General features: G+C 47.7%; 5 protein-coding genes and 1 non-coding gene across 6 annotated transcripts; 3 read left to right on the forward strand and 3 right to left on the reverse strand.

Annotated features, from left to right (window-relative positions):
• Positions 1 to 2,375: 2,375 nt before the first annotated feature.
• Positions 2,376 to 3,347, forward strand: Pdw03_6128 (Srpk, putative; the record flags this gene model as incomplete). The annotated part of the gene is made up of 1 exon (XM_014682316.2): positions 2,376 to 3,347. The coding sequence occupies one exon, from the start codon at positions 2,376 to 2,378 to the stop codon at positions 3,345 to 3,347; it is 972 nt and encodes a 323-aa protein (XP_014537802.2).
• A 692-nt stretch (positions 3,348 to 4,039) lies between these two features.
• On the reverse strand, positions 4,040 to 5,042 carry Pdw03_6129 (uncharacterized protein; the record flags this gene model as incomplete). The annotated part of the gene is made up of 4 exons (XM_066101263.1): positions 4,040 to 4,296; positions 4,347 to 4,740; positions 4,862 to 4,953; positions 5,006 to 5,042. The coding sequence occupies 4 exons, from the start codon at positions 5,040 to 5,042 to the stop codon at positions 4,040 to 4,042; spliced, it is 780 nt and encodes a 259-aa protein (XP_065956346.1).
• Positions 5,043 to 6,968: 1,926 nt separating this feature from the next.
• Pdw03_tRNA60 lies at positions 6,969 to 7,040 on the forward strand. Its single transcript has one exon. It is a non-coding gene; the product is annotated as a tRNA-Glu (tRNA).
• Positions 7,041 to 7,410: 370 nt separating this feature from the next.
• Pdw03_6130 (WD40/YVTN repeat-like-containing domain) lies at positions 7,411 to 8,948 on the reverse strand (the record flags this gene model as incomplete). The annotated part of the gene is made up of 3 exons (XM_014682315.2): positions 7,411 to 8,001; positions 8,055 to 8,866; positions 8,924 to 8,948. 3 exons carry the CDS (start codon positions 8,946 to 8,948, stop codon positions 7,411 to 7,413), a joined length of 1,428 nt encoding a protein of 475 aa, XP_014537801.2.
• A 635-nt stretch (positions 8,949 to 9,583) lies between these two features.
• On the forward strand, positions 9,584 to 11,250 carry Pdw03_6131 (Dihydrouridine synthase family protein, putative; the record flags this gene model as incomplete). Its single annotated transcript, XM_014682314.1, has 2 exons — positions 9,584 to 9,733; positions 9,790 to 11,250. The coding sequence occupies 2 exons, from the start codon at positions 9,584 to 9,586 to the stop codon at positions 11,248 to 11,250; spliced, it is 1,611 nt and encodes a 536-aa protein (XP_014537800.1).
• Positions 11,251 to 20,271: 9,021 nt separating this feature from the next.
• Pdw03_6132 (Meiotic recombination protein Mre11) lies at positions 20,272 to 24,189 on the reverse strand (the record flags this gene model as incomplete). Its single annotated transcript, XM_066101264.1, has 3 exons — positions 20,272 to 20,719; positions 21,808 to 24,121; positions 24,174 to 24,189. The coding sequence occupies 3 exons, from the start codon at positions 24,187 to 24,189 to the stop codon at positions 20,272 to 20,274; spliced, it is 2,778 nt and encodes a 925-aa protein (XP_065956347.1).
• Positions 24,190 to 24,297: the final 108 nt, after the last annotated feature.

Below are 24,297 nucleotides of genomic sequence, written 5' to 3' on the forward strand. Positions count from 1 at the left end.
TACGGTTATTATATGGACTACGGCACCGACACTGGATGTTCTAGACTCCAGAATGACTTTCTTGAACGAAGCTTTGATCTCTCTCTTTCTGTTCCCCCTTGCACTCAAGGGCTTCAATCTCTTGATTTGGGCCACCTAGATTATACTTTTGACACCTGGAGTATGATGGCACCAGAACTCTATATTCCTTTTCCCTCGAGTGAAAATGGAATAGATCTGTACGAGGCCAGTATATACAGTTATGGCCTTTATACCGATGGTAGAAGCCAGGCTATTGCTTTCTCATTCATCCCACTACCGAGTGGAATGCTAGCCGAAGAAGACCATGGAAGCCTTCAGGGGTTCGGGCAATCATCTACAAGCGATCCTTGCCTAGTGGATGAAACTCTGGATATTACCGACAGTTTTGATTTGCAAGCTTATTATTACGACATGGAGGCTAGCCCGCTTCAAACGTCTCAAGCTGGTAAGCTGAACCTAGAATCGTATACAAAGCTTTTGTTGACAGGTCCCAGAAGGTAGACACTCTAGGTCAACAGACGACACTATCACGTCGGAAAAAGCTCTTGAAAATATTCCGTTAACGCTTCGACGATCACAGCGCGTTTGATCGAAAAGTCTAGAGCAGCCTAACGGCCTCTCTGACTTCATCCTTTGTCCCATTTAATTCGTTATTTCTGTTGTTATTGAATACTTGCTGCATTTAGACATACTAAATAAAGAATATATTATTACCTCCCAGCTAAGTAGCAATAGAGGAAGGTGTATATTCTCGTGGTTACCTCGGCAGTTGAGGATATCCATGGATCATGTGTGGTTTAAATTTATAAAGGAAAGAGAATGTGACTTCAAATAGAAAGTATAATGTGGCCTTATAGTTCTCTAGCGCCGAGAATGTGATTACGCATAATGGACTCACTATGTACACCACCATTTCTGACTCATTATATACCCGAGCTGATACTGATAAAGCACCACTACAGTTCGTTACATTCTGAAAAACTCTACCTGGGCCAAACCCTGGGACAATGGTCTTCATTCATCCAAGTGTAGGGCTTAAATCATTCTTTGGCGATGTCAACTTCCTTCGTATTCAGTGTGACTGCAGTTACAACCTCGCGGAACGGCAGTTTTCCTGAAGTATCATATGTTGTACTGAGGCTATCGTCACTTGCAATATTTTAGGATCGGTGGCTTTTGTGTAATGTATATAAATTTCACAATTCCTTGTTTTGTTAATCCTTTGAAATTGGTCGGCAAAATATGTTGCAGCGGCACACAAGTTTGTAGTAGTTACCACTCCAAGCACCAGCTTTGTTGAGGGCTACGAAACTAAGCACTAGGTAAAATCAAGAAGAATCTGCTGCATCAAGTTATCAAGAGAAGGCTTTCTATAGAAGACCTGAAAAGGGAATATCGGCTTATGATAAAATATACAGAGAGTTGCTTAAATGACATGATTCGGAATTTCGGGTATACTAGATGGGTTGTTGATGTAGGGCGCGTAAATTTCGTCGAATAATGACTTCGATCTTTTAGGAATGGCCAGATAGGTGAGACTAGGCACCAGTCCGTCTCCTAGAGGCCGCCCAGCATGCATATAACGTGATCAAGTTATCAAATCCTGGAGGGTATTGATGACGAGGCGTGTGCCATATGTTGCAGCAGAGGCGGCTTTTTTCTTGAATGCTGGCCTGTCAGCCAATAGATAAACGCTTTGTCTGGTTCGAACTCTTTTATACCCCACTCCACCCAATCATTGACCAGAACCTTCCCGAAGCTGGTTAGCGCGAGTCGCGTTACATTTCATCATGAGCATCAGTCTCGCGTCGGCGACATAACTCAAAAGAACTGTGAGATATTTTTATCTCCTTTATCGAACTTCATTTGGCTCAAATTCTCCGCGTGATACGACGATGAGTCAATTGTTGTCATTGGCCATTCGGTTGTTGCGCCCGCATTATTTATGTTCCCTTGTCATTTCTCCTGTCCTTCTTCGTAAGGGACACATGCCACTGCTTCATCACAAGCAACCCCGCTGCCCGTTGACTCTAACCGCATTCAAATCAATGGAGACCAACGAAGATTTTGATACACGTCTCGTCTACGAGCCTCTTGAGGGAGTCGAAAGATTTGAGAACTATCGACCAGGGGGCTATCACCCCATTCAAATCGGGGATCACTTTCACAGTCGATATCGAGTTGTTCATAAGCTAGGACATGGGTCATATTCAACTGCGTGGCTGGCCCGTGATGAGCAATTTAATAGATACGTTGCAGTGAAAGTTTGCACAGCAAACTCAAATCCAAAGGAAGTGGACGTTATATCCACTCTCACTCGGCCTCATTGTCCTTCAGCCAACCATCCAGGAAAGATGATGGTCCCTTCGATTCTAGATAGGTTCACCATTCATGGCCCAAATGGCAATCATGCTTGCTACGTTACAGCGCCGGCGAGAGTAAGCCTCTCCGGAGCGAAAGATGGCTCATGGATCCGCTTATTCCAGCCTGACGTAGCCCGGTCATTGGCTGCGCAACTCGTTCTTGTTGTGGATTATGTGCATGCTCAAGGAATTGTCCATGGAGACCTTCACCTCGGCAACATTCTTCTCAAAGTTCCGCCCAATTTTGACCAGCTCTCACCTAAACAATTATATGAGAAATATGGAGCACCGGAACTAGACCCAGTTGTTCGTCTAGATGGCAATCCGCTTCCGCCTGGTGTCCCATCCCACGGCATTGCGCCTATATGGTTAGGGGAAGCGAGTGAGAAAATCACACTTTCAGAGACCAGGATCTTACTTACAGACTTTGGTGAAGCCTCTTCCCACTTAAAAGAACGGAAATACGAATCCAGTACCCCCCTTGTCATCCGTCCCCCCGAGGCGCGGTTTGAACCAAATAACCCTCTGTCTTTTTCATCGGACATTTGGACTCTCGCCTGTACCATATGGTCTAGCGTAGCCCAACGGCCATTATTTGAAGGGTTTCTCGCGACGGAGGATGACATGACATGTGAGCATGTCGATGCTCTTGGTATTTTGCCACTTGAATGGTGGAGGAGGTGGGAGGCGCGACGACTCAAATTTACCGAGGATGGTAAGCCAATGAACCGCAAACCTTTCCGATCTTGGGACGATCGGTTTGAGGATAGCGTGCAACAGCCTAGGCGAGATAGTGGCATACCGTCGTTTGATGCAAGGGAGAGGGAAGCTTTCTTCGACATGCTACGGCTGATGCTCTCATTCAGACCTGAGAATCGCCCTACTACTAAGCAAATCCTCGAGTCAGAATGGATGGTAAAATGGGCTCTGCCTGAATATGGCAAGATCCAAGACAATGTATGAGTTATTCCAGGGTGGGACTGCCTTGCATGCATCATATTTGTCCGCTCCCGAGGGAGTATTCCGGGGTCTGTTACGAAATATAGGATACTTGTACCCAAAAGAGACCATGGCGGCAATGTATTCTGCCACAATAGACCGAGCTTAACCGTCCCAAGCAAGGTTCGCGTCTGGCATATGGCCTGAATCAAAATCCAAAACGCGTAGAACCGGAGCATGCCCCCTTCATCTCCAGTCCGCATCATAGGTTCCTTGTCCTTCTATCTCGCCTTCTATTGCAATCACTAATGGAACCAACGGGTAATACGGTCACAGGACGCTTTGATGAGCGGGGACGCGTAGATACCTGGAATCGATCGAGAAAACAGCAAAAGTATTTGTGAAAATGTAGCAACTTTTAAATCGTGCAAGATCGGGCAGTTCTCATGCGAGCACGCAGCTTTCCAAGTACCGGACGTCTTTAGCCAATATTAGAACTCAGCACAACTCGACAAAAATCAATATTCGATAATCATTAAGACCCTAGTATCTAGCTACCGTCCACATTCACTAACTAGAACTCCCTGTTGGTTACCTTATATGGCATTCAACATGACACAAATCATCTCACTAAATTGACATCAAAGGTAAAATCGACAAAAACAATACGGAGACGAGCATTGCCATAAATTGCAACGAACCAACGCAAGACGAGTTCACATTCGAGTTACTGACTGTCTGACCCTTTTGATCAATCGTTCAGATCGTCTCGGTTCAGGGGAGACGCTGTCAGTATCTGAAAGTTTGCGTTTGGCTGACCATCTGCCATATGAGCTATGTGGCGGTTCATTCGTAATACACTCAGTGGTGCTATGTGGTGTTTCCTGCGTCTGAGATTGATCCGTTATCGAGCAGGGATCCAGCACACCGCAAACCGGATAGGTATTGTCTTCGTATTTGTTTTGATCAGTTTCTAGCAAAGGTCAACGAAAAGCATGTTAAGAGCTAGGTCCTATAACATACCCGCTTGGCTAGTTTGACCATAGAGAGCAACGGAGTGATCTTCCATCACCTTAGGCGCTCTGTCCTTGGTTGCTTTATCATCCAGGCGGGGACAATTCTGCTCAAGGATTCGAGGCTCTTCCAGATCCTCGCAGGCTAGCTGCGTAGTGGGGGATAAAACAAAAACAGAGTTAACGTCTGCACGCTCGTCTGCTGGGGCTGGAAAGCTTTCATCGATCAATATCTCCCAGAATTCTGGTGTAGCCATGATCTCAGTGTCGGCATCAGAACCAAGCTGCTCTGCCTCATCATAGCCACAATGCTCATCAACATGAATCACTATAGGGTTGGAAGCCGAGCCCAACGGAGCAGGATTGTTGGAAGGTCGCGTGACCACCACTGTTTGCTCCCAGAACTTAGTCTCAGTCATAGCATGTAGATAGTTTCTCTCTCTCTCAACGCATCAAGAGATTTCCAGTTACATCTACATTCATCGTAGATCTCTAGTATCTCTAACAAGGATCATCTCCAATCACTATGGGATTGGCCTCAGTGCCTAACTCGGAAGAATCGATGAGTTCGTGTATGACCAGTGTAGGCCAGTCCGAACGCTCATCGGGGATTGATACTTCGCAATGTCAAGTTAGCAAAATCCATAATGTTTCTAGAATATCCCTCACCGAAGGCCTCGCGTGCATTGTTTGTAAAAGAGCTCATACTGACTGGAGCGGGAAGTAGAGGCGGAAACAAATGCTTAATGATTGATATAGGGTAAGACTAAGGGCTGTGATCAAGATCAAAGACCTAATCCGATTCTTGACTGTTGCTATCAGAGAAACAGCGTGCGAGATACATGGCTTTATATCTCTCGTCTGGCCGATTACGCCTTGTTCAGCCTGTAGGCTGAAGCGGGCACCTTCGTCCAGGTCTCAACTTCAGACGGCAAGATCCAGCAGGATCGCTTCCAGACGAGGCCTGTCTGCCAATCGTCTCCATGTCTAACGCACATTGCATAGGAATACCGTACGAAAGACCAGCTTATCGTCCATTTGATCCAATAACATCACAAAGCGCTGTTGCTATTTACGGAGGACTGCACTCCTGCTCATCGACCGCGCCCAGTAACATCGCCACCGTTTCGATTGAGCTCTGTTTGCCAGTCGTTCCATAGCCCAAGACAGAAGACGAAACATGCAAGACGGACCAACACGGAGACTAAGGACCCCCTCATCATCCCCAGTCCGCGCGACGCAGATACACAGAGCGCCTTCGGTGACAGGGGTCGGGACTGCGTAGATCTCCGGAATGGGGACGACCGCGTCCCCGAGATGATACCATAATAATGCTGCTATTCCTGGAGAACTGCAAGTACGCGCATCGTCTGCGCCCAATGTTATCACCACTAGATTGATTGAGCTCTGCTCGCCAGTCGTTCCATAACTCGAGACAAAAGACGAAACGCGGAAGAGCGGACCAACATGGAGATCCATACTACCTCCATCTCTAGTCCGTATGACCTGTTCCTTATACTTCTATCTGGTCCTCTGTGCCAATCGATCGTGAAGTCAATGAGTTCGGTCATAAGGAGTCCTGTCAATTGAGCTCTACTTGCCAGTCATTCCGTAACCAATGGCTGTGGATAAGACGCTCATGACGTTCTGACCGAGAGATCAAAGCTGCCTAATCGCCTCTAGTCCATATGTAGCTCGTGTTGAAGGATTCACCCCCTGCTGTCTTATCCGTCCATCTCAGCGTGTCTGCCAATGGATAACCACGCGAAAGGGGTCGTTAAGGACAAGGCGTACTTAGCGAGCTGAGTAGAACTCAGCTATTTCTGAAAATGGAACGATAGTACGAAGGATGGAGAGGAACCGGGGCGTGCAAACGGTCTGGGGAGGTCGGCGAGCCATTTCAGAGATCATTGAAGCGCCTCAACATAGCCGCTTTGGAAGCTTCACATCATGAAGAGCAGGGAAAGAGGGGGTTGATCATATTATCCGGCTCTCGCAGACGCTTGAATCGTTAGCTTGCGCGAATTGTAGGGAGGAGCGTCCGGTCGAATATGCAATTATGCGTTTTAACCAACATTCCCCGAGGTCCGAAACTGATTGGACACCATCAGCCACAAGGCTCTCACTCTCGTACTGGGCCCCAAAGCAGATCCATAGACCCGCTGCACACAGGCGGTTGTCCACAGAGGGTTAGGGCGACTGAAACCAAAGGGCGCAATAGGTCGACGACGGATCGGCCGACTGACATGTGATATGACGGACCAAGGGCAAAAATGCCTCATCTCGAGCGTAATAGTGAGGGCTGAGAGGGAACGGGGCAGGGCGAAGGAAGCAGCGCAGATTGCGCTCCAGGGCTCGAAGGACCGCAAAGGACTGGCTGGTTCACGCCGGCGACAACGGGGGTGGCGGAGCTCGGTGAACCGGATCAATGGCAAAAATGCCTCATCTGCAAGGCGCGCATGGGGCCGGCCCGGGGGGGGGAGAAAGGAGGAGCAGGAGAGCCAGAAAGTTGAAGGGGCGATGGGGAGGACTTTATAGAACCACGCACGACGACGCACAGGACGATATGACGCTAGACCGAAAAGTCCCACGCTATGCCTAATAACGTAATTTGCGTAAATAATTTCAACCGTCCGATATGGTGTAGTGGCTAACATCGCCGTCTCTCACACGGCAGCCGGGGGTTCGATTCCCCCTATCGGAGTTCAATTTTTTGTCTTTTCTATTCCTTGTACGTGCGAACAAGATCAGATAAGCCAGTGGGGCCCTGTGTTCTTTTTTCTGTAGTTTATTTATTAAACAGTCAGAAGAACGACTTTATATCGTGCAAGGCCTTCTAATTGTCTAGCTCGACCGGGCTCTATGATCTTAAATAAGCTACATCTTTATGTTATGGTCTTGGTAGAACAAAGTCGTGCTCTTGGCATTCTTTTTATTTTGTTTTCTGCTTGATCGCAGATCTAGGTGATGGAACGGAATGTACATTCGGCATCAAGCACAATAGCCAGTTTTCTCCAGTGATTAGAGAGTTGGCTTATTCATGGCCTTATTTTCGAATATCAACCTACTCCCAGTCAAGACAAACTCTTACTGGTCACTGAGTTCAACACCTCAAACTCCACGGCGCCATCACAGGTAGACAAATATCCAATAACATGTTGCTCCGCTGAACTAAACCAGAACGGCGAATCTGCATTCGACTCTGCAACCCATCTTACATCATACTTTCCACTCTCGCTCCTCTGAATAGGAACCCTAGCAATCAATGGATAATCCGTTGGGGACCACCATCGAATAGCTGGCAATGTATTCGTGATAGTGTTAATCAAAAGTTGTGGTGTTGATGGATGCCAAACAATCTGTCGAACGGGTTGCTCGTGAACTAGAGCTGATACCAGTGTCGGGGTACCCTCTAGTGACCAAATCCAAACAACGTTCTGCCGTGCGGTGTCAACAGTTGCAAGCAGGCGACCGTCTGGGCTGAAGGTCATTGTCAAGACACCCCGTGGCGGCCCTACCGACTCGGGGCTCATGCTCAATGCAGATGAGCAGGATGCCTGGGCATATTCGGCGTCCCCTGCGGCGGTGGTGTATCGTTCACGCCAAATTCTGGAACACGGCTGGTCTGTTTGGAATACATGTGAGAGTATTGTTACGGAAGAGAACTGCCAGAATAGGATTAGCAGATAATGCGGAACATATTTAGCAGACAACCAACCGTGCGAGTTCGGAGTAAGTCAACATTCCCGTTGACTTTTCCCACGGCCAGCGTTTCAGAAATGACCTGGCGGGAAGCGGGGCTCCATTCAATATGTTTCACCCCGAGATCGAAGGAATCGTCCACCCCAGATGATCCGGAATAGGTCCTGAAAAGTTGACCGTCCGCTGTGAATATCAGAACCTTTGTGCCTGCACTAGCAATATCCCAGATGGCAATCCATTTCCCATCCGGACTCCATTTCAACCCTTGTGCATCAATGGTTGGAAGTACAGTCCTGTTGACGAGTTCGTAAGACCGGGGCTCGTGAACAGTCAGTAGATCCGAGGTCTCTGGTTTCAAGAGAATGGCTAGTTGCCTAGTTTTGGGGCGATACCCAAAGCCTAGATGATGGGCAAACTTTGGTGTTTTGATGACTGAGCTGCGTCCAGTCTCTAATGAGTGGACACTGAGTTTGATATTCCATGCATGAAACACAAGAACTTCATTCTCATCAGCGCCAAATTCAACAGCCAATACTCCCGGTTCGACGCTTTCAATACCGGCAAACATTTCAAGCGGAGCGAGCTGCCAGACTGAGATTCGGCTGTCGCTTACGGACAGGAGTCGCCGCCGAGAGGCGATCTCATCATCTGAAGCACCAGGGGACTTTTCCAAATTGAAGTATTGGAGTGACTTGAGTGGAATCTCTTTGATCCTTGCGATCTGTACTTCCTTGTTTTCTGAGGCTACATTTGAGTGAACAACTAGACCCTTTCCGCTCACGTGGGCGGCATATAGCCCATCTTCAGACAAGCAGAGATTTGAAGGGGCTAGGATAAAGTCTGAGTTTCTTAGCAAAACAAAGGTTGGGTGGATTGTGGACTTACCTCCTGGTCCCGTTGACGCGTCCATTGTTGGCAGTCGAGGGATGATAGCAGTGAGTGGTCAACAAAGAACGATGTCAAACTCCGGATGTCAACACATCAGCTTCACAATATCAATCCCTTCTAGCCGGCTATCGCATATGTGCATTAGAAATTCACTTTTGGTTTCTATTCCCGATTCTCAGTGAATGATTCTAGGACTTGGTCAGGTAGTCTCTGCCCAGCACTGGGGCAATATCGGATTATGTAATCGACACGTGAATCAGCCTGTGTCATCTGTGAAGTTCAAGTTGGTCAGGTCGATCAGGTCGATCTTTTATCAGATCAAGTTTCATACAAACGAGAGAGAAGATATACGATAAGGTAACCGTCGAAACATCAGATTGCGAATTCAACTGAACACCACCAGCTCAACGCGTCCGCAGCTTCCAAATTTCCAATCTCCAATCTCCCGGATAAGATAAGATAAGCCGGGAAATTGTAATTCCGGCTGAGATGTGCTTTTCACAAAAGTTGCTTCTCCAATGTGATGCGACTGGAGGCAATCAATGATCTTAACCACGTTTTTTCGGGGTTCCAGGTGTCAATATAGGTACCCTCAAGCCTCTCAGCCCTTTGTTGGGCCGATTTTATCGACCCTTTTGCCAGTCCCATATCTCAAAAATGGCCTCCGAAACAAGCTCACCGAAGGGCATTGAGCAGACCTCCGCGGCTGCGACTCAGCCCCAGGAGAAGCTCTTTGGAAGAAAGTTTTATGAAAGCATTGGCAGCCCAACATATGTCGTTGCCCCAATGGTTGACAGATCAGAATTCGTAAGTGTGCCGTCCAAGTAAAACCATCTGCAGACCAACGTTGATATTTTCCAAAGGCGTGGCGCATGCTCACTCGGTCTTTCATGCCACCAAACGACCCGAAGCCTTTACTCGCTTACACCCCGATGTTCCATGCACGTTTATTCGGCGAACAAGAGAACGTCCGTGCCAAACATTTCCAACCTACCCGTAAAGTCATCGGAGAGGACAAGGATGAATTGTTCCTTGATGGAAATCCCGCAATTGACCGACCACTTTTCGTTCAATTTTGCACAAATAACCCCGACGAGTTCTTGGAGGCTGCCCGCCATGTCGCGCCTCACTGCGACGCCGTGGACTTGAATCTTGGCTGCCCACAGGGAATCGCGAAAAAGGGACACTACGGAGCTTTCCTCCAAGAAGACTGGGACTTGATATATAAACTTGTGCGTCGGTTGCATACCGAGCTCTCAGTCCCTGTCACGGTGAAATTCCGTATTCAAGACACCAAGGAGAAGACTTTGGAGTACGCTAGAATGATTCTCTCCGCTGGGGCCAGTATCATTACTGTGCATGGACGCAGACGGGAGCAGAAGGGTCACAACACTGGTGTCGCAGACTGGGGCTACATCCGTTATTTACGAGATAATCTCCCTGAAGATACGGTAATCTTTGCCAATGGCAACATCCTTAACTACGGCGATATAGAAACCTGTCTCGAGGCGACCGGAGCCGACGCTGTGATGAGCGCAGAAGGAAATTTATCGGATCCATCTATCTTCAGCAAACCGCCTTCGGCGGGTACCGAAGAAAGAGAATATTGGCGCGGTCGGGATGGAAAGGGTGGTTATCGAATCGATGCCGTCCTGCGACGATACCTTGATATTATCTATAAATACGTCCTCGAACAGCCGGTTCCAGAACGAAAGCCGCTTTATCTCCCGTCCGACCCAGTTGATGAGTTTGCAGAAACCAATGACGCCGAAGATAACGGCCATGAAGACGGCCCGCTCAAGAAAAAGCAAAAGCGCAGCAAGGCCGAGAAGGGCAAGAAGTGTCACTCTGCCAGCCTTGGTTTCATGCAAGGCCATCTCTTCCAAGTCTTGCGGCCAATGGTTGCAACCCATACAAACGTTCGAGACGCTCTTGCGACATCGAAACCAGGCGACATGGCCGCTTTTGAGCACACACTGGCACTCCTTGAAGAGGCCATCAAAGGTGGACTTCAGGAATATGAGGCATCCCCCGAAAAGTTTGAAACACAACCAGATGAGACTTTGAAGGGATCTAAAGCAGTTATTGCTGAATATGGAAGGCCTTGGTGGATCTGCCAGCCTCATATTCGTCCTCTGCCCGAAGAAGCATTTGAAAGTGGAGCGATGCGTGAAAAGGGCACAAAACCTCTCGCCAAGATTGAGAACGAAGAAAAGAACACGCCCAAGGAGACTTGCACTCCTTCCGAGGGCCCTGTCACGCCGGGTGATGGGGCTGTCATAACTGCCACCAATCTCACGCCTGATTCTCTCGTGAGTGGATAAAGATGTGAATATTTGATGCAGTAGTATTTCTGTGTGTCTTTTCTTACCTGCAAATATCGTTGACTAGTGTGACTAGATCTAGATAGACAGTTTCGAGGTTGGTTCCAGAGCCTTGATTGTATAGCGTGGTTACTCTATTTAGACAAAGTCACATGGAGACCTTTCAGGAGAAATGAAGTTCTCACGGATAATTGATAGAAAATTTTTTTCAATCCTATTTGAAAAGGCGACAAGCGAAAGAACAGGAAATCACAGGTTCAGAGCCTCAACGCAAGATGCAAAAGATTTCCAGAGCCCAGCATTTAAAGATTCCTCCGCCTGTATCCATTCCCATGACAATATATTAGATTGCAAGTCGCTCCACCTTGGCTCTAAGTCACTCGATCAGTGAAGCCAGGTCACGGCCTTCGTGATTAAGAAAGATAAGATCCGTAGTTGAAAGTGTTATTCGCAGACATATCTTCATTTGCGCCTTTCTTGACCTGATTGTAATGAATGGCTTGTCGCAAAAAATCCAAGAGTTCCTGTGTCAACGCAGGATCCGCATTCGGCCACGCTGGGGATTGTATTGGAATAGAGAATCGACTGAATGAGACATAAACTTACCGGCAGATTAAGAAGATCGCATTTATTCCACAGGGTCGACGGTTTCACCTTTAAGTAGTAGGAGAAAGGATAAACTCGTTGGGGAGATTCGCACGGTTGATAACAGTATTGTGAAAGTGCAGAATAAGCCGAAGAGCTGAAGAGAAGAGAAGGAATGGAAGGTGATCAAAGCATCTCAAGATCACCTATATCATTTGCGAACTTTCCTTGACAGCTCAAACCACATACCCTCTGTTGAGATCAATATCCACAGTTGATATTGCAGTTGAACTCAATGTTCCTAATAGCACCGCTGAACGTAAATCACATCCAATGAAGTAAATATTTCCACACACGATAAAAGAGATGGGGAGAAAAAGGTGCATTTGAGGAGTACAGAAAGACACCAAAAGACCATGTTAAATGTCAAGCCTTCCCTCCAGCCCACTCAAATACAAAGATGGAGGTTCCATTCGCACACGTAGCAATCACTGTGTGCATCCGACCTGTGGCCGATGCAAAACTGGGTGAGAGCAGCTATTTGATAGTTCAGACCCTAGTTGCTTCATACTTTGGGACACCAGAACCTTGACGTCATTATAAAGCTCTCGAAGTAGGCTACACAGCCGTATTGCTTCCTCGAGCGAGGCATCCACTTCTACACATATGGAATCAGATGACAGAGATCTATGGTTTCAACACTGTATATAAATTCCAATAGACAGGGCATGAAAAATATTATGAGTTCTTAAGAGAGGGTATCTAGATCCTAAGATTAAATAGAATTTTATATATAGCCGCTGAAGAGTAATTTAATAGGCCGTAAATAGTAATTATATAATATAGAGAGGGCTTATACTCCGTACTGCCTAGGGAAGAATGTTTATAAAAAAGGGGCTAATAATAAAATACGCTAGGGTAAGTTTAGAGTGGCGAAGATTATAGCCTTTAAGATATAGTCGTGTCACGGTGCGAACCGTGATGCTTAGTTAGAGGAAGATCACGGCACGTGATCTCCGACCTGTTTATCTGAACTTCAGTTCTAGATCCTGTTGTAGCTCTTCGAGCTACGTCTTGTATAATAGCCTGCCCCTGCCTGTACCTGTCAAGTGGAATCTGATCTGTTATGACCTGTTCCTACCAGTCATCTCCTATCATACCGTCCTGCCAGCCCGCACCCTGACACCTAGATGCGTTTTAGGTAGGGTACGTAGCTCAGTTACGTATAGACTGCGGCATATCCGCTCCAATGGATATCAGATCGATCCTTATATCCGCAATTTGCGGATATTGGATATTGTCAGGGTGCGGGCTGGCAGGACGGTATGATAGGAGATGACTGGCAGGGACAGGTCGTAACAGATCAGATTCACATTGACAGGGAGGTACAGGCAGGGGCAGGCTAATATACAAGACGTAGCTCCAAGAGCTACAACAGGATCTAGAACTGAAGTTCAGATAAACAGGTCGGAGATCACGTGCCGTGATCTTCCTTTTACTAAGCATTACGGTTCACACCGTGACAGATATGAGTTGATATCCACATCCGCACTAGCATAACTCTCGCTTACTTTCCCCCTTATAGCCTGTCACATGATCTTAATGCAGCTTACCAATATTTCCTTACCACTGAAATAAACGCATGTTTGGTCCTGACAGAACCAACCCCTTCAATCGACAGTCGGCCCTTTGAAATTTTAGGAAATAGACATGTATCGAAGGTCTCCTTATACAGTATTTGTAGGTGGTGTCGTAGTTTTCTTAGTCCAACGTTTTCATGTAAAGGTGGCCGTAGATTAACGATTTTGTGGTAAATTACATGTAGAAATATATATTTAACTACTGTTAACTATGATAAACTTCGTAGGAGATAGAACATGGAAAATCAAAACCTTTATTATTGGATAAGTTCGTTCGATTTTAGGCTCAAATAAAAGCTAAGAGTCCCAGCTGTCTACTGATTATTTTCTTAATCCGTTTTGACTACTAGAACTTGAGAAACCCGAGATAAAAGTTCTCAAAATGCGGACTTTGCGAGTTTCGATGTCTTGCGGATATCTTGTGGATATCCACAAAATATCCACAAGATATCCTCAAGATATCCTCAAGATATCCTTAAGATCCGCAGGATATCCTCCAATTATCCGCACTAATATACAATACAGCCAATCATTTAGGTAAACCATATCGAAAGTAAGTCTAAGTCAGAATATCCTAGTACGTTTACTTTACCCCTGATTCAGGGGCCCTGAAAACCTCTACTAGTTTAGATGTAAGCTTCTCTGTTCTTTTAAGCACCCTACTACACTATATATTATAACTGTTAACTTCTCAATGTCTCAATCACAGTTCTCATTCACCAATTCGGATGTGGATTTAGCTTCTGATCAGATTTATCCTGACAACTTCTCTGATTTTTTGGGTATCCAAACACCGGTCCCATCGATATCGCCGACTCGTTTAACTCGTTCAACTTTTGCGCCCTTATCCCTTACTCGTGTTGGACCTCCCCTTCAAAAGCACTGGGTTTTATATCCATCTGATTCTATATGTGATGACATGGAGGACGTACGCAATAAATTCGTTAGTTGGTGGCTTACAACTGAGTATGGATCTCAGTCTGATATTAAGAATACAATTCGATGGGAATCAAAAAGCAAATCGGATATCTGGGACAGCTTCTACCAGGTTGCGAATGACAAAAATGGAAAGCCGAAGGTTATGTGCAAGGCATGTCTCTGTACAATTGGCCATCCAAGATTCCGGCGTGCTGGTTCTTCGCCTATGACAGCGCACCTCAAAACTGGCGCATGTTCAAAAAAAAGTGGCCTAAGAATCGACCAGCTTATCAAAAGAATGGTATGTCAACCAGGGTACTTAACTGGCGTTACTACAGTGGTTAAGTTCTTTACAATTTAGCAGCTAACATTGAGTACTTTAATCTAGCCAGGTACCACTAGTATATCATTTACCCAAGACCGTCTCTCCGATGCTATTCTGAGATTCATTTCGACTGCACATCTACCCTTTCGAGTGATCGAACACCCCCAATTCCACCGCATGTTAGAGGTTGCTCAACAATCATCCACTAAACTTACAATTCCATCAGCACGAACCATTCGACGTCATCTTGATATAACAATCCAGAATAACCAGAAGGGGATTCTACAGAGGCTTCCAGAGGGGTGTCGGCTATCAATAGCCTTGGATTGCTGGACTTCTCCTTTCCAGCAGGCCTTTATGGCTATCACTGGTTACTTTATCGATCATAACTGGGATTATTGTGAGATTCTTCTAGGCTTTGAGCCTCTTCATGGCTCCCATACTGGTGAAAATCTCAGTAAAACCGTGACCCAGATCCTAACAGAGCATGGTATCTCGGATCGTGTCCTATCAGTGACTACAGACAACGCAACCAACAACAATACTTTGATGCAGAGTGTCCAGGACCACCTTCAGTCTCAGCATTCATCAGATCTCTCAATCTTCCGCGTCCCATGCATCGCGCATGTGATCCAGCTGAGTCTGAATGAGCTTCTTGGGAAGCTTAAGGCAGTGCCAAGCAATAAGGAGATCGAGTTAGAGTGGTCCGAGGAAAAAACCCACTCTTTCCAGAATAAGCGCAATACCTCCGGCAGTATCCAGATCACATATACATTGAAAAAGGTATATCTTCTACCCCTAGATCCTTATAATGGCTAGACTAATAAAAGTATGGAAGATCCGAGGACTAGCAGTCTTTATTAATGCAAGCCCACAACGTCGGGAGGCATTTATAGCCCTTCAGCCGGAGCCTGCATTGATTCCAATCCAAGATGTTCGGACACGATGGAATTCAACATTTCTGATGCTCAACCGTGCCAAGAAGCTCCAGCCATTCTATGATCAGTATTGTACTGATCATCAATATCTTTATTTCAAGCTCGATCAAGAAGAGTGGCGTCAAGTCGAGTATCTTCTTCTTCTGACAAAGCCCTTCTTTGATTTCACAATGATGCTATCAAAGACAAAGGATATTACCGCACACAATATCTACAGTATCTACAATAAGCTTTTCTCTCATCTCGATGCAGCCGAGGCGAAGCTTAAGAATAAAGGTGTGATCTGGAAGAAACGGATGTTATGGGCACTCCAAACAGCAAAGAAAAAGCTCTCCAAGTACTACACTGCCACCGAATACGAGCCTTATGGTGACATCTACGCTCTAGCAACAATCTTCTCTCCATCAAAGAAGCTCCGGTACTTTTCCTCGACTGATTGGCAGGGCGATATTGATTATGCGAATCGTTATCAAGAGGTCCTGAGCCGAGAGTTCGATCGATATAGGAAGATGCTTACGCATGATACTAATGACCCAGCGGTACTGGAGACTTCTGGAGTAGCCATCGATGAGAATGATGACTGTGATCTTGATGCTGCTTGTGCATCCCAGAACCAGCCATTGGAAGAGCTTACAAAACCAGATGACGACGAGATTGCACGATATCTTGCTCGTGGAATTGAGCGACAGAAACCTCGACTTTTCTGGAAGGAATATGAGAAGAGCTTCCCGACCCTAGCTAGGATAGCAAGGGACATTCTATCTATCCCTGCTAGTGGTGCTGGTGTTGAACGACTATTCAATTGTGCTCGTGATATCTGTCATTACCGTCGTGGTCAATTGAAGCCGAGTACAATCCGTGGCCTGATGCTGCATCAGTTTGCTACCAACTTTGATCTTCGGCAAGAGGAGCTGGAGATTATCAAAGAGCATCTATCTCAAAGTGAAGCTGCTTTGCTAGATCAAACTCGGAGATCATTACCACAGCTTGAGGTCTTAGAGCCTATCAGTGATAACGAGGAGGAGGATCAAGAGACTGGACTCGAGGCTACCCAGCACACTGAGAGCGGTGATAATGACTCGGATGATGATAGGGCTGAGCGATGTAGACGGGCAAAAGGAAAACAACCTCAAAAACGACCATGCGAGGCTGTTGAAGAGGATGATGAGCTTCCAGAGATGCTGGTCGATGGGAGTATTCCAAGTCGTTCAGGGCGGATTCGAAAACAGCCAAGGTTACCAGATGGCTTCCAGTTAGATCTGTAAATAGCAAATAGGTCCTAGAAGATTCAAATTCATAAAACCCCCCAAAAAAGCATAGACTGAATTTCTGACCGTATGTCAGGGTGCGGGCTGGCAGGACGGTATGATAGGAGATGACTGGCAGGGACAGGTCGTAACAGATCAGATTCACATTGACAGGCAGGTACAGGCAGGGGCAGGCTAATATACAAGACGTAGCTCGAAGAGCTACAACAGGATCTAGAATTGAAGTTCAAGATAAACAGGTCGGAGATCACGTGCCGTGATCTTCCTCTTACTAAGCATCACGGTTCGCACCGTGACAGTACCCCCTCCCTTAGAGCCGAGCTCCGTCGAGGCGAGGCTTGTGCGGGTATCTTCGGTGGAAGTTCCGTATGATCTCGCGGGCGTGGTCCAGGTATTCAGCAGGCTCTTCAGTGGGTTCGTCGTAACCAATCCATTTGACGGTGTACTTCAGACGCGGGCCTCCTCGGCCTCGTCGTTCCCAGCGGGAATCTAGGATGTCTTCAACTTCCCATTCTTCCAGTCCTTCGACTTCGACAGGCGGTGCGGGTTCAGTAACTTGTCCATTTACCGGGTTCGTGGCGGCAGGCTGTAGCAGGCTGACGTTAAACACAGGGTGGATCTTCATACTAGCAGGCAGTTCGAGCTTGTAAGCGTGTGCACTTATAGCTTCTAGGACCTTAAAGGGGCCTAGGTTCTTCCAGTCCAGTTTCTTCTGCGGGCGGAGGGTTCGGATATTCCTGGCGTTCAGCCAGACCAGTTGTCCAGGACGGTATCGGCGGGCAGGGGCGCGGTGACGGTTCGTTTGTTCTTCGTATCGGGCTTGTGCGGACAGTATCTCGGCGCGGACGTACTCAGTCAGTTCTTGCATTCGTGTAGCGAACTTTTCCGCGTCTCGGGTCGCAGGGTGACTGGCAGGCTGGGATGGTTCGAACCCGATGCGGGGGTGGAACCCATAGTTCGCGTAGAACGGAGAAACTCGGGTGCTCTCGGAGTAATGAGAGTTTGCAGTGAATTCGGCCAGCGGGAGCCATTCAGACCAGTCATCCTGTAAGTAGGACACATACGCTCGGAGGTATTGTTCCAGTACGGCGTTCGCGCGTTCAGTCTGGCCATCAGTTTCCGGGTGATAAGCGGTTGACAGCAGGTTGGTGATTCGCAGGCGCTTTGTCAGGTGTTTCCAGAATTGGGCCACGAACTGGGGTCCTCGGTCAGATACAACAGTATTCGGCAGGCCGTGCAGTTTCCAGACATGACGGGTGTACAGGCGGGCGACTTCTTCAGCGTTGCAGGTTCCCTTGCAGTGTATGAAGTGCTTCATCTTGGTCAGACGGTCTACCACGACTAGGATGGCGTCGTAACCGTAGCTCAGGGGCAGGTGCGTGATGAAGTCCATGCTGACATCTTGCCAGGCTCTCTCAGGTACGGGCAGTTGTCTCAGGATCCCTTGACGGACTTCTCGGGCGGGGGTGATACGGCGGCAGGTATGGCAGTTCTTGGTCCAGTCGCTCACGTACTGGTATACTCTAGGCCAGTAGTATTCTCGGGACAGCAGTTCATAGGTCTTCGACCGGCCAGGGTGTCCCACGGTGGGCTTGTCATGACACAGGCGCAGTATTTCAGCTTTCAGTTCATCGTTGTCAGGGACGTACAAGCGGTTCCGGTAGTAGAGGTAGTTGCCTCTTCGTTCGCAGTCGGCAAGTGTAATCTCAGGGTGACGGCTAGCGTTCTTGTCTAACGCTTCCAGGATAGATTGTACTACTTTATCTTAGTTGTAGGCTTCCAGCAGTAAATCCTTGATCGTAGATGGTGGTTCGGGCAGGTCTGGCAGTTCAGGTGGAGTGGTTGTAGTGACTCCGTTTCTCTGTCGTGTTGTGACGTTTATCTGTAGGTTTTCTTTCTTCAGAACAGTCTGGCTCTGATGCGCTAAGCGCTCATCCCCCTCTTTAGGGATATCCTCTGACCTCCTGGTCAGGGCGTCGGGCTTTGCACCTTGTTTTCCGGGACGGTACGTGATCTTGAAGTTAAACCGGGACAGGAATTCAGACCATCGGGCTTGGCGGCGGTTCAGGAGTTTCGTTGTCGTGAAATATTCCAGATTGCGGTGGTCAGTTATGACCTTCACGGGCGAGGGTGTGCCCTCCAGTTCGGGACGCCACTCTTCGAAGCAGCGGATTATGGCTAGCAGTTCTTTATCGTATATCTCATAGTTACACTCGGCGGCGGAGTGTTTTTTCGAGAAAAATGCGATAGGGTGCAGTATTCCAGCGTCATCGTACTGAGACAGTACACCGGCAGAGACAAAATCAGACGCGTCTGTTTCCAGGACTATCTCCTTGGACCAGTCAAACGCTTTCAGAACCGGGGCAGATGTAAACGCCTTCTTCAAGGCTTCGAAGCTCAGCTGGCAGACAGGTGTCCATTCGAAACGGACGTCTTTCTTCGTGAGTCTCACGAGCGGGGCGATGACTTTCGAGAAGTCTCTGATAAAGCGGCGGTAGAAGTTGCCGAAACCAATAAAGGCTTGCACATCAGTCAGACAGGTCGGTGTTTTCCAGTTCACGATCGTTTCGATCTTGTCGGGGTCCATACGGATACCATCTTCACCGATGATAATACCAAGGAACTTCGTCTCGGACACACAGAATTCGCATTTCGATAGTTTTGCGAACAGGCCTGCCTCTCGGAGGCGCTGAAGGACTTTTCGTACATGTTCTATGTGTTCCGCACGCGTGCGGCTGTAAATCAGGATATCGTCCAGGTAAGCAGTACAGAAACAGTCCAGGTACTCTCGTAACGTGTCGTTGATAAATCGTTGGAAGGATGCGGGGGCTCCAGTTAAACCAAATGGCATCACCAATGATTCGAACAGTCCTAATCTCGTACGGAAGGCAGTCAGGTATTCTTGTCCCTTCGCAATTCGCAGATTGTTGAAAGCGGAGATGATATCAATCTTCGTAAAGAACTTCATCCCTTTCAGGTTATTCAGGGTTTCCTTGGTCAGCGGCAACGGGTAACGGTCCTTAACAGTGATTGCGTTCAGTGCACGGTAATCCACGCAGAAGCGGAGACCTCCGCCGGGTTTCTTCACGAACAGAACAGGCGAGGCAGCGGGCGAGGAGCTGGGCCGAATGAACCCTTTCCTCAGGTTATCTTCGATCCAGTCTTTCAGGACCTCGAGCTCATTTCGGGACATGGGATAGAGGGGCCCAAAAGGTAAGGGTTTGTCCTCTTGTAAGACCATCTTGTGGTCGTATGATCGGTGGGGTGGCAAGCGCTCGGCTTCCTTGGGTGAGAACACTTCGGCGAAGTCTCTAAACTCTTCAGGCAGTGCAGACACGGGGTCAGGTTCAGTGTCGGTCTTGGGGTTCAGTGCAGTCTCGATGTCCGCGGTTGTAATTGCGAACATGCTGTATTTCTTTCTTGCATACGCAGCACACGCAGCTAGCGATACGGCTGCAATGTCTCGTTTCTCGAGACCAGTTGGTCGTGCAGGCAGGTTCCTCGGACGGGACTTTACAGGTAGCAGGCGGTTCTTCAGCGGTAGCAGGCGGTTCTTCAGTGGTAGCAGGCGGTTCTTCAGCGGTAGCAGGCGGTTCTTCAGCGGTAGCAGGCGGTTCTTCAGTGGTAGCAGGCGGTTCTTCAGCGGTAGCAGGCGGTTCTTCAGCGGTAGCAGGCGGTTCTTCAGTGGTAGCAGGCGGTTCTTCAGCGGTAGCAGGCGGTTCTTCAGCGGTAGCAGGCGGTTCTTCAGTGGTAGCAGGCGGTTCTTCAGTGGTAGCGGTCTGCTCAGGACCGGGTCTACCAGAGTTCAGTTCGGGGGCTTTCGGGGCGGTTCAGACATTTTCAGACAGTCAACTCCTAGGGGTAGGAGCTACGTAGTGTCAGGGTGCGGGCTGGCAGGACGGTATGATAGGAGATGACTGGCAGGGACAGGTCGTAACAGATCAGATTCTCATTGACAGGTACAGGCACAGGCAGGGGCAGGCTAATATACAAGACGTAGCTCGAAGAGCTACAACAGGATCTAGAACTGAAGTTCAAGATAAACAGGTCGGAGATCACGTGCCGTGATCTTCCTCTAACTAAGCATCACGGTTCGCACCGTGACAGCTATAATAAAAAAAAATAGGTTTAAATAGGTTATTATCAGGTTATTATCAGGTTATTATCAGGTTATTATCAGGTTATTATCAGGTTATTATCAGGTTATTATCAGGTTATTATCAGGTTATTATCAGGTTATTATCAGGTTATTATCAGGTTATTATCAGGTTATTATCAGGTTATTATCAGGTTATTATCAGGTTATTATCAGGTTATTATCAGGTTATTATCAGGTTATTATCAGGTTATTATCAGGTTATTATCAGGTTATTATCAGGTTATTATCAGGTTATTATCAGGTTATTGGGTTTAACCTATTGGGTTATAGAGGGCGGAACCCAAAACCCAATGGGTTAGGTTTTAGGTTAGAGGTTCCGACCCAAAATGGGTTCTGCCGAAGTCTATGGACGGCCAACGTGGTTAGGCTGATCTTTAGGAAAAAGCACGGGATATTTGAGAGGTTCAAATTTTGCCACTTGAAAGCGAGCTCTTTCAGGCATTTGGTTATTGAAGCCTCTGGGTTTGAGTGTGCTGGGATATCAGCCAGTTACCGTGTTAGGACTAGCGCGTTTGGTATGCTTCATTTGAAAAGGTCACAACTTAAAGTACTGCCCCTGTGCATCTGTTATGATTAAGTTTTATATCGTCTGAAGGTCAAGAATCAAATTTTGAAGATACCACTGAAGGATTGAAGGTAACAACGCTGATGTTAATGCCTACATGATTTTTGACAACTCCATACATTACGGCATAAACATCCATGGATGAGAATCGCTAATTACCTACGACGTCTCGAGGTACTCGGCATTTCTTCAAAGGCATCATCATCATCGTCATCATCATCAATACCATCGCCGATAACACTCATGTTACGGGTGGAGCGGTTAGGCCGTGATGACAGAGGCGCGCCGGCCTGTGAAGCAGAGAAGCTGAGCGTAGACTGAGCCGGCTTACCGCGTGTAGGTGCTCGCCTAGAAGTAGTCCTACCAACGGTAACCGATGCTGAAGCGGGCGAGGCAGCAGCACGTCCACTGCCGCGCTGGGTCGTCGTTATTGTAGGGGCAGTTTTTCGTGGCTTTGCGATAGTGGTAGATGGAGGCTGCTTGACAAACAATGCCTGCGAATCATCGTCCTCATCATCAGAAATGACGTTGGCTACAACATCGTCGTCATCATCATCTAGCATAATAATGTCTGATTCTTCGTCTGAAACTGCTTGCTTCTTGCGACCCTTTGTAGTCTTTGTTTCTGGGGTAGATTTGGACTTGTGGGTTCCCAGACCGGCCATTCCACCTCGACCACGACCCCTACCACGACCGCGACTCGGGGCTGCGGCACGATCACGGGAAGGCACTGTCCCATTTTCTCCAGCTTCTTCCTCTGCTGGATCCCCACCTTCATTGTCAGAATGAAGAAGGGCACCAGGCTGGTCTTCCCACGCGCCATCAAACTCGGAATCCCAACCATCTGGCTTGGGCTTAAAGCGCTTTTTACCGCGAGTTCGCTTCTTCAGGCCTTTTGAAAACATGCTTTCCATCTGACCACGATATTTCTCCATAGCAGTGACTAGCGAACTTTGCCCTCTCTCCTCGTCGTCCATCTCGTCCTCGTCACGATCCAAGGCTAACAGGTGTTTGACTTGGCTCTCGAGGGATTCATTGACAAACATCTCCATTGCGTGCTTGTCATCCTTGTCAATAAATTGGGCAACAGCATCCCCGAAAGAATTCTGCGGGAGAATGCTTAATGACTGTGATGAAAGGAACTCGCGCACTAGTTGTTCGACTTTCACGGTGTCAAGGGCCGATAGATGAGAAACAGCCGATTCATCAATGGATGTATCATCCTTACGCGACGTAGAAGCGGTTTTTTTCTTGCGGTAGAATTGCACCACATCATTCACGTTAGCGACCTTACCAATGAAGCGATTGGAGAAACGCTGGGGGTTTTCACAATCGTAAATACCCCCTTCAGGCGTGGAAGTCTCCACACGGAGGCGAACGAGAGGAAGTGGAGCCACCAGTGTGTCATTCTCGTCCTCGTCAATGCGGTCGCCTTGCATCTCTAACCATTCTGCGTTGGCTTCTTCAATCAGTTCTTCGACAATGGACATGAGGAACCGAGTTACTTCTGTGCGATTGTTCTCCTTGCGTGCAAGCTTTTGGGCTCCCTTTTCTTCGGATAGTACAATTTCTCGCATCACAAATGGTCGCACCGTCTTCAATCGGATAGGTTCGTTTTGAAATTCTCGGCCTGTTACACTCAAAATCGAGACATGTTTTGCAACAGCCTCCCCAGGTACCAAGGACGTCGCGACAGATGATCCTGGCTGCATAACGTGGAATTTGGTCTCCGGGTTGAGCTTAGGATCAATCAGGCATTCATGTTCGTGGCCCCAGATGACCAAATCGAGAAATTCGGGCAGAAAGTTCTCCGGAAGATAACTTGTTTCTGTATGAGCATGATGATTCTGATGCACAGACATTAAGTTGAACCAGTCACTTTTCTGGACAGACGGTTGAAAGAATTTAACTTTGCCATCCCGAAAGGTGCGGAACAGTCGCTCGTCACGAACGTTGCTCATTCCGTACAGCGCAAGCTTTGTCCGGCCTTTCTGTAGCAAGACAGGCTTAATTTGAATGTTGTCTGACTCCAGAGTCCGGCCGTAGTAGTTAAGAAGGCCGGACACTTGCAGTAGATCTAGTGCAGCCAGATGACCCTCTCCCGAGGGGTCGTCGTGATTTCCGTGGATGGAGAAGATAGGAATCGCCACGTTCATATCCAGGTCCTCATAGTTAACATGGTTGAATGCCCCCTGGAAGTTTTCACTTGCATCGCTGAGCATCTCTAGTTCACACGGCTTGTCCCCAAAACAGTTCATTCGAATCGACCGCATGACCTGATACATGGATTTCCGCGATGGTTTATTCTCATGGAACAAGTCTCCCGCCAGGAGGATCATATCGACATCCCGTTCCTTGGCCATGCACATGATTTCGTGGAAGCTCTTCCAGCTGTCATCCCCACGGATGGGATCTCGCTCGTTGTAGCCGACATGATTATCGGTGGAGATGAGAATGCGAATGGTTTCTGCCTCTATAGACCGATCAATAAGCTGAACAGCTATTCTGTGTCGAGGATGTCTTACCATTTGCCCCAGGCATTCTGGTTGACCAAACTCACGTGTCTCAGCCAGCGCTGGCGTTTATGCGGGGTATTGGGGTTGAGGATGCACCGAGGAGATAATATCAGATAAATGCCGTGTATCAGTG

Source organism: Penicillium digitatum, chromosome 2, assembly GCF_016767815.1.
Source record: "Penicillium digitatum chromosome 2, complete sequence".
NCBI classification, from domain to species: Eukaryota; Fungi; Ascomycota; class Eurotiomycetes; order Eurotiales; family Aspergillaceae; genus Penicillium; species Penicillium digitatum.